General features: G+C 38.8%; 4 protein-coding genes across 6 annotated transcripts in view; 1 reads left to right on the top strand and 3 right to left on the bottom strand.

The window, feature by feature from the left end:
• Window positions 1–1,589, top strand: LOC104768462. The gene is made up of 2 exons (XM_019242088.1): window positions 1–698; window positions 815–1,589. Exons 1-2 carry the CDS (start codon window positions 231–233, stop codon window positions 1,409–1,411), a joined length of 1,065 nt encoding a protein of 354 aa, XP_019097633.1. The 5' UTR covers window positions 1–230; the 3' UTR covers window positions 1,412–1,589.
• LOC104768461 (E3 ubiquitin-protein ligase UPL4-like) lies at window positions 2,098–9,362 on the bottom strand. 2 transcript variants are annotated; one of them, XM_010492457.2, is made up of 18 exons: window positions 9,134–9,362; window positions 8,434–8,698; window positions 7,934–8,391; window positions 7,729–7,839; window positions 7,488–7,604; window positions 7,250–7,408; window positions 6,999–7,163; window positions 6,676–6,825; window positions 6,457–6,578; window positions 5,264–6,374; window positions 3,760–4,944; window positions 3,459–3,689; window positions 3,265–3,369; window positions 3,103–3,183; window positions 2,963–3,031; window positions 2,741–2,869; window positions 2,554–2,637; window positions 2,362–2,427 (listed from the first exon to the last, which is right to left on the bottom strand). In XM_010492457.2, exons 2-18 carry the CDS (start codon window positions 8,651–8,653, stop codon window positions 2,362–2,364), a joined length of 4,563 nt encoding a protein of 1,520 aa, XP_010490759.1. In that variant the 5' UTR covers window positions 8,654–8,698; window positions 9,134–9,362. The 2 variants fall into 2 exon arrangements, with proteins under 2 accessions (XP_010490758.1, XP_010490759.1); XM_010492456.2 differs by having other exon boundaries at window positions 2,098–2,427; window positions 7,934–8,698.
• Window positions 10,676–12,563, bottom strand: LOC104768460 (60S ribosomal protein L4-2). The gene is made up of 2 exons (XM_010492455.2): window positions 11,411–12,563; window positions 10,676–10,968 (listed from the first exon to the last, which is right to left on the bottom strand). The coding sequence occupies exons 1-2, from the start codon at window positions 12,518–12,520 to the stop codon at window positions 10,855–10,857; spliced, it is 1,224 nt and encodes a 407-aa protein (XP_010490757.1). The 5' UTR covers window positions 12,521–12,563; the 3' UTR covers window positions 10,676–10,854.
• The window catches only part of LOC104768458 (pentatricopeptide repeat-containing protein At5g02860-like), a 4,319-nt gene continuing 2,863 nt past the window's right edge, over window positions 13,189–14,644 (bottom strand). The window contains exons 2-4 of one of the 2 annotated variants that reach the window (XM_010492453.2): window positions 13,980–14,241; window positions 13,614–13,692; window positions 13,189–13,457 (exon numbers count right to left, since the gene is read on the bottom strand). In XM_010492453.2, the coding sequence (XP_010490755.1) occupies window positions 14,038–14,241 (204 nt within the window). In that variant the 3' untranslated portion in view covers window positions 13,189–13,457; window positions 13,614–13,692; window positions 13,980–14,037. Of the gene's footprint in view, window positions 13,458–13,613; window positions 13,693–13,979; window positions 14,573–14,644 lie in introns of both variants that reach the window. The other variant, XM_010492454.2, reaches the window with a different exon arrangement.

The following is a 14,644-nucleotide window of genomic DNA, read 5'->3' as shown; positions in this document are numbered from 1 at the left end:
TAATTTAATTTGGATATCAATTAATGCAAGGTTGGTTTAAATTGGATCTGTATTTTTTTTACTGTTGTTGAGTTACATTTATAACATTAAAAGCACATCTCATACATACTTTTTAGCTAGATTTTTGCACAACTTTATTAGAAGTATAAAGTTCTTGTTTTGCAAATTGTATAAGATCACCAAAAGCAGAGCACGGTCTAGCTAAAGCCAATATCACAATTACAGCCAAAATGGAAACCAAAATCCCCAAGTCAATGATAGCCGGAGTACAGAGCGTCATGCCGGTGGAAGTGACGCAACACCGTAAAGTTCGTTTCATATCTGTTGGAGATGCCGTCGGAGCTGGAATATTCCGGCGAACACTGAACATAGTTACGTATTACAAGGAAGCAAGTGATGTTAGTGGCGAGAAAGCGTGGTTAGTCGCCGGGTGGATCAAGGAGTCGTTAGGGAGAGCCTTGGCGGAGCAACCGATGCTCTCCGGTAGGCTACGGAGGAGGAAGACGGCGCCTGAGGATGGTTTTGAGGTCGTGCCCAATGACAGTGGCGTTAGGCTGTTGGAGGCTCAGTTTCCGGCGAGTTTGCCGGAGTTTCTTGAAATGGTGAAAAGAGACAAAAGCAGAGCTGAAGCAGAGACTGTCTTTTGGAAAGACATTGATGAAGATGAACCTCAGTACTCTCCATTGTTCTATGTTCAGGTTCTCTACAATTTATTTATTTATGTATATTACTTTATCATATATTAGGTCTAAGCAATGTTTCTTTTTATCAATAAATATTGAGATTTTCTTTCCAATATTGTATTTGTTAATAGGTGACTAATTTTGAGAGTGGTGGGTATTCAGTTGGGATAAGCTGTAGCATCCTGTTAGCCGATCTCCTCCTTGAGACAGATTTCTTGACCAAATGGGTTCAAATCCAAAGCTCTTTAGCTCATTCCCATACCAAAGCTGTCAAACCAATCTTTTACCTCCCTTCTCTCAAACAAAACTTTAAGAAGTTCCTCACTGAATTTACGAGGTCAGCCTCGGTTCTCGACCGCGGTGAACCCGTTGTTCTTCGGGCCAAAACATGCCTGAAAATGTCACCAGCATGCATCGTGGCCCGCAAAAAAACGAGTGCGGATGTTTTCTTGTTCGTCAAGGAACTAGGTTCTGGCGAAGATAGTGATGGTATGAAGGTAGAGATACATTCGTCTAAAGATGAAGCTATTAGCGATTGCGATTGCGGTGGCGATTTGGAGGAGACAGATGATAGAGTAATTAATAAGGATTTAGCGTTTGGGGAAAGACTTGAAGCTAGGTCATGTTGGGTTGGGTCTGTCTCAAAAGGGGTTGTGTTTGCTGTGCCATCTGCTTTTGGAGATGCCAAGTCGCTTGCCAAAATTATTGTTGCACTACCAAAAGAGTAACTCATTAATATCAGTGACAATGAATTGTTTTACGTTTATCATAATGTTTTGCCGACTGCGTAATGTTATCAATGAAACAACTGCGGAAGGCTAACTTTGATTCTTATACCGTGTGTCGGTGTGTGTGTGTGTGTCCGTAATACAAAATATCTTATAATCTTAATTAGCTGCTTGATGATGGGTAGTTCAGCCGATTATAAAAAAAAATGAAAAACATCAACGTCTTTCGAACTCGAAATGTATTGGCTATTACGATGTACGATATGACTAGGTAGAATCCAATTAATGGATCTGTAGTTCATATACCAATAAAAGGAAAATATCATCCTTTTTATTGGTTAAAATATCGACGTGACATGTTGAAAATAAAGAAGTAAGGTTGTCTGAAAAAGTAGATATGGGCAAGAAGACAATATCATTTATTATAATACCCACATTGACATTGCTACTCTAGTCCTACCTAATGATCACATAAATAAGATTCACCAAAGAAAAAGAAAAAAACAGCCATGTGAACATCGATCAGTTCCCTCTTTGATGTCTTTTTGGACATTTATTATCTTTAGAGAAGAAAAAAAAGAATTATTTTTGTCACCTATAATTTATTTTTCATTTTTCCCATGCACACAAATTTCAAATTTTACAGTCTAATTTCTCAAATTAATATAAAAATAATATTAGAACCATTTTAGGAAAGTTTTTTTTATGTACAACTTTTCACATCAGTCCAAAAGAGAGTTTCTTTTTTTCTTGTTTGTCCTACTTCTTCTACTTATTACTACTAGTACTTACTCTTTTGTACAAAATCCTAAAAAGAAGAAAAAACTTCAAAGAAAAAGAACCATGTGAATAGAGAAGAAGAGCTTCCTCTTGTTTCTTCTAACAATCCACTCTTCTCTTCTCACAATCCCCTACCGCTTCTGCTAACTTTTTTTTTACAAGAAACTAACTTAAGAGAGATGGAAGGAACCTTGACCTTCAGTTATGGCATACATCAGTTTCTCCTTCATCTTCTCCTGCAAACACACAGACACAAACAAACAGGAAAACACGACAGAGTGAGATCGATCCTGAGAAACAGGTTTTGTCCAGAGAAAACCGGCTTAAGAGAATGGTTAACAAAAGATGAAGAGAGATATCACTTTGGAAGAATAAGGTGGAAGCTTCAGATAATTGGCGCATGTCATCACACTAGGCAGGTCAGTCTCTGAAGAATCGCTACCATGCTGTTAAACAACAAAATAAACAGAGAAAAAGGCTGATGAGAAAAAAAAGAGAGATCACAAGATGTGAGAAATAACACAGAGGAAGTTTTCATTCAGATTGGACCTTGCGGACAATTGTTAGTTTAGGATTGAGAGACGCTAAACCGCCATGAGGTAGCCGGGGAGATCCTGTTACGAATTGCAGAAAGGCTCGTTGTTGCTCCTTGTCAAACTCATGCAGAATCTCCAATAACTGGAATACAGAACAATTTAGCACTTCTAGTTTGATCCGGAAAAAGATCAACAAAATTCAGAAAGAAAAGTAGTTGAGATTTAAAAAACAAACATTTTCAACTGGTGGGCTGCTAGAAGTATATCCATGATCAAACTTGATGTGATCCAAGACTTCATTCATCTGCAAAGAAATTACTCTTTTCAGCTAATGAAAAACCGTACTCAACACGTAACATCTAAACGTTAACCTACATTAAAGAGATCGCGTTCTCCACACAACATAGTTTCCAGCTCCTCTTCATTGAAAATCCGAAGATGTTCAATAGGGAAAACCTGAATTGAGCATGTATAGAAGGAATGATTAAGATTAAATCTATAGAATAGAATGTAGCTAAGGAGAAGAAGACTACGTACTTGGTTAAATCCAGACCGAAATGCTTCAACCTGTTTTTGGATCCCACTACATACTGTGGCATTGACAATAGCCTTGATATATTCCTCGAGGTTATCCAAACTTACCTAGAAAGAGAAGGGGCGTAGCCATTAATCCACATGTTCAAGGATCTTAAGAGAAAGATTTATTCACAAAACTAAAACACACTACATACCATATCATTATCAGAATGGGGAGCGAGATCATAGTCCGTGTAGCCAGGCAACGCAAATTCAAGACAAAGGTCCTCAATCTTTGTTCCATGGAAACTTAAATCACACTTGGCTGCACGAGAATTACCCTGTGCTTCTGCGAAAACCTTTCTCCTACGGGCCAGAGCTTGCAATTCCACCAGTGTTTTACAAAGTGCAGGGTCAATAAAGTGGATGTCAAATGAACTCAACTCCTACAAGAAAACTTGTGTAAAATTCTCAACCAAAATGTTGGAATGAGATGCTTGAAGAACCCAATTTTACCTGTCCGAGGATTAGTTTATAGAAGGCTTTGGAAAAAGGAAGGTCTAAGACTCGTCCATCTTGTAGAGCCTTTGCTACCACTGTCCCCAATAGAACAAATTTCTGCAGCACATCTGAAAAAGCAGCTGATGTACCTGACCAAGGGCGTGGAAAGAGTCCTGAAGGAGAGGCCAAAACCCCTGAGTGTTCGCTTGGCTTTCCAACCAAGGAACTACAATCACTCCTCCACATACCAAGTTCCGGATTATGAAATGCCCTACTGACTAGCGTATAGAACTCCAGCGTTGGCCCAAGACCAGTTCCGACTTCTTCACTGTATTCAACCTCAATGACCACCTTCTGGTTGCCGTATAACTCCATCATTTTTGCAGCAGACTCTAGAATTTTTTCACGGCAAGCTAAGAACTTTTTACGTGGTAAACTGCCAGTTACTGGGCGCCCTTCACCATTTGAATTGCTAAGGTGCTGTGGGTGATGATGGATTTTCTGTGAACCAAAGGCTGCAAGTCGGAAGTATTTTGATTTGACTTCAAAACTAAACAGAAATGAACATGAATCCATTAGATCATTAAACCATGGTGGCAGACCGCACGTTGACACAGCAAAAGAATCACGAAGCTGCTGCTCTAACTTCTCTGTAAGCTTACTGCTAACAAATTCAGAATGTGCCACAGGACGAACTAGCACCATCAGATCATCCAAATTCTCCAGCCTACCTTCTCCAAAAGCATTAATCCTTCCCAGAGAAATCAGGTGAAAAAGATATCTGTTTATGCCCTCCAGACTCTTAAGCAGGAACAATATGTCATAGGCAGGAGGACTTGACCCCTTGAGGCGCAAAGCAAGTCTATGGGCAAACAAGTAGGATAAGAATGGGCGATACTCGTTATCTTCCATAGAATCGGGTGGAACCAGATTTTTACTAGAATCCCCAAGTTGTGCAGCCCTTTCGTAAGTGATGTAGTGGGGTCCACTAAGCTTTGAACCGTTGGTAGTTTCATTTTCTGATTTCAGTTTGTGCAAGAGAATAGCCTGGTATACAGCCAAAGAGCGGTCTAGTTCAAGCCCTCCGAGACGAAACAAAAGTCTAGGCAGCGCATCCTCCTTTTCGGAGGAGGAAGCATCTTGTTGTTCTGAACCACTAGACAGCACGGGAAGCTGCGTCTGATCTTCCACTTGAGATCCCTTGACACAACAAAATTCCAGATACACAAAAGATTAATAAAGTTTAAAGAGAAGGAAAGACACCTATGAAGACAACTTCATCTCAACTTCTCAAGTAAACCAATAACCAATATACACCACCTAATGCTCATCTTGAATTCTTTGCATCTCGAAAACTTTCAGGTGCAAAGAATTCAGTTCTAGTACATTATTGCTTTTTCTGAACTCAAGTTGAATAAAGTTTCAATCAATCGTAATCCAAAAATTCTTGATGATAAAAAAGAAAGGTTGCATATGCTACTTCCATAAGACTAAAGATTAAAGGGAGCTTCGAAATTACCTGAAACTGAGGTGCATCAGAAGGTGCACTGTCCAACTCCATAGGAGTTGAGCTTTCACCTTGACAAGATATCGAAGTTGACTGCAACTGAGAAGATTGGCATTCTATAGCTTGATCTTTTGCTTCCACAGACTCTACTGGTTCTATATTCACTTTAGGCCACATGTATTGATTGACATCATCGAAATAGCACAGTGGGTCAACAGTAACAAAGTCTTGGGAGTAATCACGCAAAGAAGTCTCCCCCTCTGCTTTCTGAAAACGAACTCTTAGGCATGGATAAGTTGTGCAACGCCCATTCGGAATAGCTGCAAATGAGTTCCTTTGCTTCAAGAATTGACTTAAGACGATTGGGAAGTTTTCCAGAGAAGATAAGGAATTTTGGAGCTTCTCTATTAACACGGATGGAGTTGCCTCACCATCAGACCAAAGTAATCTTGTGAACACCTCAAATCTCTTACCAACAAACGGTAAAGTATCACATTCAGGATCCCCTTTGCTAAGTTTCCGTTGATAGAGTCCATTAGAGAGATAATCAGCCAGTGACTTTACAACTCCACTCTCTGTAAATTCAAAAGTGGACACAGATTCCCTTCCATTCAGCCTTTCCCTGATTTGGTTCCATATTGAGAAGAATTTCTCATCATGCAGGACATGTGCATCAATGGGTACAGTCATCAAAGCGCTAAGTGCTTCCGACAATACCTTGAGGTCTTGAAGGACATCTGTCAAGCCTTTCTCAGAGTTGAATACCTCAGGTCCAAAGAAACTCTCCTTGATACGTGTTGCAAGAATGTTGACAGTATCAGTGTCAATCTTACATGTTTGTGAAGACGAGGATAGTGATTTTCCAAAAGATTGGCACAAGCATTTCACAATCTCTTTCGTAGCAGGCTTTTGTGAAACGTCAGATGATCCCTGAATGAAACCAGATACCGGATTTTGTTGCCCTCTATCAGAATTTAAGAGTGCTTCAATAGCGAAAAAAACACCTTCCTTAATAAAGGAATTCAAAAAAGTATCACTGTATTTCTCAAGAAGCACTTCTGCAAGCTGTAACGCTACTACAACCACATGATGATCCTTCCTCGACAAGATACCAGCCAAAACACTGCAGCATCATGAAATGCACTATTATTAGATAGAAACATCAGGGTTAAAAGCTCTCAGAAAAAAATTACAAAACAAGTTACCTTGAAATGTTGGCGTTCTTAAGCAACTTGACAAGATCACCTGACTTACTCAAGCAAGTCAGCTTGTGAATTGCTGATATGCAACCATAAGAAACAAAAACGGTTGCTCCAGAGTTTAGCACCTACAAAGAATTTAAAAGATTTATCATTACTGTAAGAGAGAAATAATCAGAAACTTCATATTTACAGAGAATAAAAAATTTGTATGTCGGAAATAACCTGAATCATAACAGGAACCATGTCAGTTCCAAATTGTTGCAAAAGATCAGGCTGATTGACAAGAAAACTTTCCTTTTCCAATGCCAGCTGATTATCCTCAACGGATGAAGCTGGAAGAAGCTCAATTACCAACTTCAAGACTTCATGCACCTGAATTGTAAGTTTGGTTTCAACCAACATTAATACCAATATCACCGCATTCTTAAAAAAATTTACATAAAATCCATCCACCTAATGTTATTTGGCTACATGACTATTTTGCAAAGAAGACCCTCTGTTGGAGTACCAATAAATATAAAAGTGATCAATAATAAAACACAAACCTGATTGGAGGAGCATGCATTGATAACATGTGTAGAAGACACTGAATGAGAAATGTCATACGTGGACATGATTTCTTTTAATCTGTAGCCAATGTTAAGTTCATATAACGTTCTGAAAGCTAAAGTTGAACCAGAAGAAAGTTTTCTCAGCAATCCAATCACACCCTGCCAGCCAAAGTAAAAGTGCATGATGTTATATTTATGCAATGAAAAGAAAGGACAAACAAATGGAGAAGAAAAATCTCAGGTACATTGTAAACAGGTTGAGACAGGGTAGTGCGGCTATTCAAGTTTAAGAGATGTGTTGATTGGTGAATTAGTCCATGCCGACACAGTTGATCCAACGTTGCAGGCGACTCACTAACTTGATCTGCTATTTTTGTCAAGCAAATAGCCACATTCTCAACCAACTGCAAAAAGGACACATAAAAACTCGCAGAAATTTTTTTGATTCAGTGGGAAAAAGAAACAAAAGAAACAAATTCTGACCTGTCGATCTTCGTATTGAAGAATATTACATAATATAGGAACAGCATCCATGAAAGGCGAGGGAGACTCAGATGAAAGCTTCCTACATATATTGACCACAGTAGAAATTGCGACTCTCTGAAGCAAATGCGATGTTGAAACGGTAAGTCTTGTAAAGTCACCCATTTGACCTAAACCAAGTCACGATAATAGAAAAGCAAGAAATCTGACATAGCAAGGTTATTTTATTGGGATGATTAACCTGTATACTTGTTGAGAAGAAATCGATAAACGAAAGCACAGCCATAATTGCTCCAGCATTCAAGCAGGCTACTGGCTGATCTCGGGATATTTTCTCAAGCGCTTGCAAACACTAGACCAGTCAATAGTTAGTATGACATACCAATGAAAACAAGCTTTTCGTTAGTTGTAAACAATAGGTTCATGTGGTTAAAAGTATAACATACCTGCTCAGCAACGTCCAAGTACTCAATAGTCAACAGTCTTTGACAGAGAGCAGGAATAGTCTCATGTCTTACAAGTATTGCTACTGAAGGCGGATAAACATCACACAAGTAAGTAATAGCTCTAATGGCGAGCAGCATAATATCTGCATTGTTCTCATGCTTAGCTAAATTTACAAGCACCGGTGAGAGCTTGTGGGCCATTGTGTCGGACAGGGACTCTTCAGTACAAAATGACAAAACTTCGCATAATTCAGTAAGCCCGGATAACTGCCCTGAAGGATCGGTTTCTCCACTCAAAGTAGACAAAAGAGACTTCAATTTCCCTTGATCATCAGATGATCTCCCTCTCTGATACTCCTCAAGCACCCTTTGTCTGGAATCTTCCTCATCAGAATCGCAGGATCCATAGTCAGAATCCTCCTTATCTTGTTCGTCTTCTTCATCTGATTCCTTATCTTGTTCTTCTTCTTCATCTGATTCCTTATCGTGTTCTTCTTCATGTTCTTCTTCATCTGATCGACTCGAAGGGGAAGCAGATGAAGAAGTATCCATATCGGCATCAACCTGATCCTGATCATGTCCTGGACTGGTGGCACCGTTATCTTGAGCCTGAACAGATGATCCAGAGGTGCTTGGCCTGAAATCTTGTGAGTTACAAGCTCTCTTATCAGCAGGTAACTCTTCCACAACCTCCATTCGTTTCTGGCCTCTGTTCTCCATAACTTAAAAAAAATCTTTCAAATTAAATTATCTAATCTCCTCAACCTGTCATCATACAAAATCAAAGTTAAATTCTTTTCAATACCAAACACATCTCCCCCACTTTAAACACAAACCACAAACAAAAATAAGAAGATAAGAAAGGTACAACTTAAGAGTCAATCACTCAGTACCCAAAATCAGTGGAAAATAAAACATCAAACAAAATTAGGGTTTTTTTTTAATTACTGCAATTCTTATCAAAACCAAATCTCCATGAATCAACACAAACACAGACGATTATTTACACACACACACACACTTGAAGCAAAAAACACAGAGAGAGGGTTCACTAGCGAGAACAAACAAAGATTGATATAAACAATCGAGAAACAGATTCGAAACAGTAATCACGATCAACACAAAATAAAAAAATCAGAAGAAGCAACGATCATGATCGCAGTAAAATCAAAGGAACTGGTTGGGTAAAATCACACACACCTTCTCAAGTTTCACCAGATTTTTGACCCAATCGTTTTAGATTGGTAAAATTCTCAGAGAGATTGAAGAAGAAGAAGAAGAAGAGGTGGTGAGAATCTAGGGTTTTTTTTTTCTTATAATCCTAGGGAATTTATAATCATCTCCAGAGAAGAAGAAGAAGAAGAAATCACATTAGATATATATATATATATATAACAATAATATCTCTCTCTCTATGTATTTTCTTTATTTTGCCTTTAGCTTATTTGCTAAGAGACTATGGTTTGTTTAATTAGACAGACCCTCTAATGTTTCAAGACTTTATCGTCTGCGGACTAGCACACTGAGAACTACGGAAGATTAGATCGTACGGTTTTAAAACTGGTATGAAGGAAGATCCAACGGATGTGTATTCTTTCGATTTTAGGGATCAGAGTATTTAGCACCGCCTCATATGGGCTGTGTGCGACACGTGTCGTTATTAACAGTTTTAAACCATACAATTAAATCCCAAAAGCTTTTTGCTTAGCTTACACAATTTAATTCATCTTTTATGGTATTGATTATTAATAGCCTTAATTAGTCTCTTCTTTTGGCTTTCTTTTTTTGTTTTTTGTTTTGGTCACTGGATTTTTTTCTTTAATTTTATTACTAAAAGCTATATAAGTAACAAAGTTAATTGCTTTCTTTCTTTAAGTCGTTTACTTTTTAGGGTTTTGGTATAGGAAGAAGGTCTAATAAACCACACGTCAAATTAGCCAAACTATGTATATATATATTTTTCCTAAGAGAAAATCAAGGCAATATCTCCGAAACAAGTATTATGAAATACCAATTTATATATACAGTTGAACCCGATTTTTTCGCGATAACTAATCTAAATGACGTTTTGGTTAAAGAAGTTGAAAAGAAGTGTCTATCGATCAGATTATGGACTAGATTAAAAATAGTATTATTGATAAGTACCATAATTACACAGAAAATCTTCCATAATATTCTAACTGTAGGTTCCTTGCAATTTATAAGGAAAGAAGAGACGAAAGTTGTTGTTATCTGACCAAATTATACGGAAAGTTATGACTAAACCTTTTTTTGGAGTTAATATATTCATATTTCCAAGTAATTAAAACAAAATCTTTACTTTGTTGACAAAAGAAAAAGATCTTACTTTTGCATTTTGTTTTCTTCTGTTATTTTCCAAACTTTTAAGAAAACTTGAGGTACAAGGAAGTCAACATACAACTTATATCTATCGTACTGGACACTGGTTAGTTCTGGGCCTTCTGGCCCAAGGTCTGAGACGAATCTTGATCGGGTGGATACCACCTTTTTTTTGGACGGATATATATTGAAATATTTAAATGAATCTCGTAATTTACAGGGAAGGTGACTAAAGCTGCTAATTTAGTAGACCATACAAGACCTAGCAAACTAACAGCTGGAATAGTAAGGTAGTGTTAGCAAACAAGTGTTGTATACCCAATATTACGAACGACTTGAAGTTTCACTTGTTCTTATCAAGTCATGACAATTGTTTGAATTGGGAGTATAGGCACCAAGGGGGAAGATTGAAAAGAGTTTGAAAAACATGTTCATAGTTCTTAAAAATACTCTTACCAACTCAACAACATAATACCTCACGAAAGTAAATCCCAGAAAAGTCCAAGACAAACGCAGATAATAAAACAGATAACCAAAATCTTTGCCTAAATATGAAAGAAACTGCGATGAAGAAAGCATTATTACTGACTAGCACCGAGCCACTTGGTGAAGTTATCAAACTCGGTGTAGTCACTGTCTGAGATCATAGTCTGGTACCAAGCCTTGCCTGCTGCTTTGATAGCTTGTGCCTCCTCCTAGGGTTAACAAAAGAAAACAATAAGTCAATAAAAAGAGACAACTTTAAGTTTCTAAAACGCAACAGGTAAACAACACAAAACTAATCAAAAATACAATTGATTAGTTTAAAGTAAACACATGAACTCAACAATGTCAAGAATTTCGATTAATGTACATGACACTAAAACATTGAGTCTCTCAGCAAAACCAATCTTAATCAATCAAAGAACCATTCAAACATCAATAAACAAAACCAAATTGTATCCCATATGATGCCTTGGTCAACACAGTATAGACTGTGTAGCAAAAGCGACTTATTCAACTGAAACTGATTCAAATTCAAACTCAATTTGTTTCATACGTAGTATAGTAATGAAAACACACAATCTACATCAAAAGCCTTAGTATCTTATATGCTATATATCACCAGGCATAGAGAAAAAAGAGAATTGTGTTTACCTTAGTGACGACCTTTCTCTTCTTCTCGAGCTTCTCCTTCTTAGACTTAACCCTTTGAGCTTCAGCCAACAGAGACATCCTCTTAGCAGTCTTAGCATAAGGATTCAACTTGAGCATCACATTAAGGTTCTTCAATGGGTTCTTCTTAAGAACAGCTCTCTTAGCATCCTTCTTAATCGGGTTCACCACACTCTGTACCTCATCAGAGTTAATAATCCTAGCAAGATCAGCATTCACCATCTTCGAACGAGGCAAGACGTAACCCTTCTTCTTCTCAGATGGCTTCTCAAACGAGCCATAGATAGACTCAAGCTTCTCAAAAGCTGACTTAGTCCAAATCACAAACCTACCTAAGTGACCACCAGGAGCTAATTTCAACAAGTTAAGCCTCTCAACGTGACAAAGCTCAACACCAGGAAGATTCCTAAAAGCTTTCACAATCTTTGATCCTTCGGTTCCATACACTACAAGAGGACCTTTCCTAGAAATGTAACGACGGTTCCTCATTTTACCTTTACCAGGACGGATTCCGATACTGTTCTTAGCTTTCTCGGCGTCGTCATAAGCACCGATCTGCTTCAAAACCTTGATCGCAGCCGAAGTCTTCTCCACGGCTTCAGCTGAGTCACTTACAACAAGAGGCATCTCAGGAACATTCTCGATCTTGTGACCACGAGCCATCACAAGAGCAGGAACAGCTGTAGCGGCGATAGCAGAAACAATCGCGTGCCTCTTCATGTTGACATTGATGCGACGGTGCCAGCGTCTCCAGATCTTAGTCGGAGCAAACATGCGACCACCACGACACATGTTACCGAACGCGGCTTGACCGGCACGGTGAGTTCCACCACCGGGAACACGAGGGATACGGGACACGGCTCTTCCAGTTCCCCAAGACTCGGCGGAGGTCTGGTGACCAGCCTTTTTGGAGACTGCGTAAGGCTGACGGCTGTTGTTGGACATCTGGGCGTGGACGAAGTTGACGATGTCTGGTCGAACGGGAGCAGTCATGACGTCGGGTAAAGTGACGGTGGTGGATTGATCGGTGCTCATGTCACCGTCAAGTCCTTGGACGGAGATGAGGGGTCGTGCGGCGGCTGAAGCAACCATTTTGAGTTTTTTTGGCTGGAAACGAGAGTCTGCGAATGAGGCTGTGTGCTTTTAAAGCACATTTCAGCAACTTAGGGTTTCTTGAAAGGGTATTCCCGTAATTTGTGCAAGTGGAATTATAAAAAGGCCGAAAGGCCCAATTAGGTCCAGCAGAATTTAAAGTCCCATGATCCAACAACAGCTGTCTTTATGTATTCACAATCTGAATTAAAATTTTGTAGAATAATAAAACTCAATTGGGCCTTGTAAACCCACATTAAATAATTTAATCTTCTTCGTGACTTCATTTCATGAGCTCTCTTCTCTCTACCAAACTCACTCTAGTGGATGTCTTTTCTCTTTGACTTTCTATGTCGCATAGTCTCTATCTAATAATTTGGTCACAGACATTGGTTAATGAATAATTCCTCATTATTTGATTAGGACTATTTTAAGCCAAAAAAGCATAGAACACCTGCTGCGATGAACAGTTCTTCTCATAGGATCGGGAGTTTGGCAGATACTTAAATCGGCAATGTTTGTATATCAATAGACATTAGGAGCTTGTTTTATCTGCCTTGGTTTGCTTTGATTTGATAGGACTCACCAACACGGTTCGGTTTCCTGATTGTTAACCGCGTTTTGGAATATTGGTTCTTGACAACAAACAAGAACAAACAAAAAGGCTCAAGAGAAAACATGGAAGACACTATATGTATCTATGGGTTTATAATAAGACTTGCTAGCTGTAAGAGAAACTACATAAGCCACGAACAACTATCAAAAAGACGATACAATTGCTAAACATTTTCTACACACACTTCGACTCATATATATATTTACCATCCCCGGACGTACTGGTTCTGACCGATACTGCCATATGTGTCCCTCTTGTTTGTGACGCCTCGGTTATCATCTTCTCAGACGATAACCGTGAGAAGCATCTGACACAGTACACCTAATGCAGAGATCAAATAGTCCATTAGGTAAGAGCCACAATAACTCTTAATACGAACCTTAAGAGAACAACATGATCAGGCTTCTAACAACTAATCTGGGATTCTAACAGTTATGGTCAATATACATTTAACTCTTATGCACAGACAATTCTTACTATGAGTCACCAAGAAGATTTATCACTTCTTGAGTGCTTCTCCTGCACTAACAGCTACAAGCGTGTTCAGGACCTCCCTCTGCAACATCAAAGTGTTTCAGAATATTTCATGGTTAGATTGAAATCAATGCCAAAGCCAGCAGTTGATATGTCTACATATATCACAAAGGCAACAATACTCCTTCATTCATTGGAATGATTACAGATTTAACACACATTAACTATGAAATATTCTTATTTCTAACAGTTTATCCCAATTGAAATTTGAAAGGCATATGGTGAGACTTTTTCTCTCTAAGTACAAACACAAAAGGTGCCACACATGCTCAACGAGCATGGTAGTTATGGTAAAAAATTAACACTTACAGCAGATTTGAAGTCAGGGTTTGACAAGTTCACTGTGCGATTTCTCATCAACAATTAACTATGGCCATTTCTTCAGTATCCGTTCCAGTAACCTGAGATCCTCGCCTTTGGGAGCATGTGGATCAAGATTCCTCAGATCTTCGACAAACAGTTTTGCCTCATCTTTCCTGTTTAACTTGCAGTATCCATCGACAATTGAGTTGTAGGTGTTCTGGTTTGGTCTACAACTATGCTTGATCATGTACCTAACGACGCCGATGGCCTCCTCAAACATTGAGTCAGCTGCATAAGAACCGATAAACGTATTGTACGTGATAACATCAGGGACAATCCCTGAATCCCTCATCTCTGAGAACATTCTAGATGCATCTCTCATCCGAGTATTTCTACAGTAGGCGTAAATGACTGTGTTGTATGATATGATATCTGGCTTGATTCCCTTAGCCAGTATTTCCCTCAAGATCTCCTCTGACTTTCCGAAATCAGCAGACCGACTATGCATATACATGAGGCTATTGTAGGTCGCCATGCTTGGTGTGAAACCCCTTTCTTTCATGTAGTCCAAGACTTCGTTCGCCTTTGCCACCATCTGCCTTCTTCCATAAATAGAGACCATGGAATTTAATGTGGTTATGTCTGGTGAAAACCCTCTTTCTTTGAGCTCA

This window comes from Camelina sativa, chromosome 20 (genome assembly GCF_000633955.1).
Source record: "Camelina sativa cultivar DH55 chromosome 20, Cs, whole genome shotgun sequence".
NCBI lineage: Eukaryota > Viridiplantae > Streptophyta > Magnoliopsida > Brassicales > Brassicaceae > Camelina > Camelina sativa.
Note: the sequence above shows the minus strand (reverse complement) of the source record. Positions and strands in the feature narration are given on the sequence as shown.

Bases quoted from the DNA above. Each gene is read 5' to 3' on its own strand.
- LOC104768461 (XM_010492456.2), bottom strand. From the start codon at position 8,653: ATGGAGAACAGAGGCCAGAAACGAATGGAGGTTGTGGAAGAGTTACCT. The intron at 6,826-6,998 runs GTTTGTGTTTTA...CTTACAATTCAG, and splicing joins ATGCATGCTCCTCCAATCAG to GTGCATGAAGTCTTGAAGTT. The intron at 6,375-6,456 runs GTAACTTGTTTT...ATGATGCTGCAG, and splicing joins AAGAACGCCAACATTTCAAG to TGTTTTGGCTGGTATCTTGT.
- LOC104768462 (XM_019242088.1), top strand. From the start codon at position 231: ATGGAAACCAAAATCCCCAAGTCAATGATAGCCGGAGTACAGAGCGTC. The intron at 699-814 runs GTTCTCTACAAT...ATTTGTTAATAG, and splicing joins CTCCATTGTTCTATGTTCAG to GTGACTAATTTTGAGAGTGG.
- LOC104768460 (XM_010492455.2), bottom strand. From the start codon at position 12,520: ATGGTTGCTTCAGCCGCCGCACGACCCCTCATCTCCGTCCAAGGACTT. The intron at 10,969-11,410 runs GTAAACACAATT...TGTTAACCCTAG, and splicing joins AGAGAAAGGTCGTCACTAAG to GAGGAGGCACAAGCTATCAA.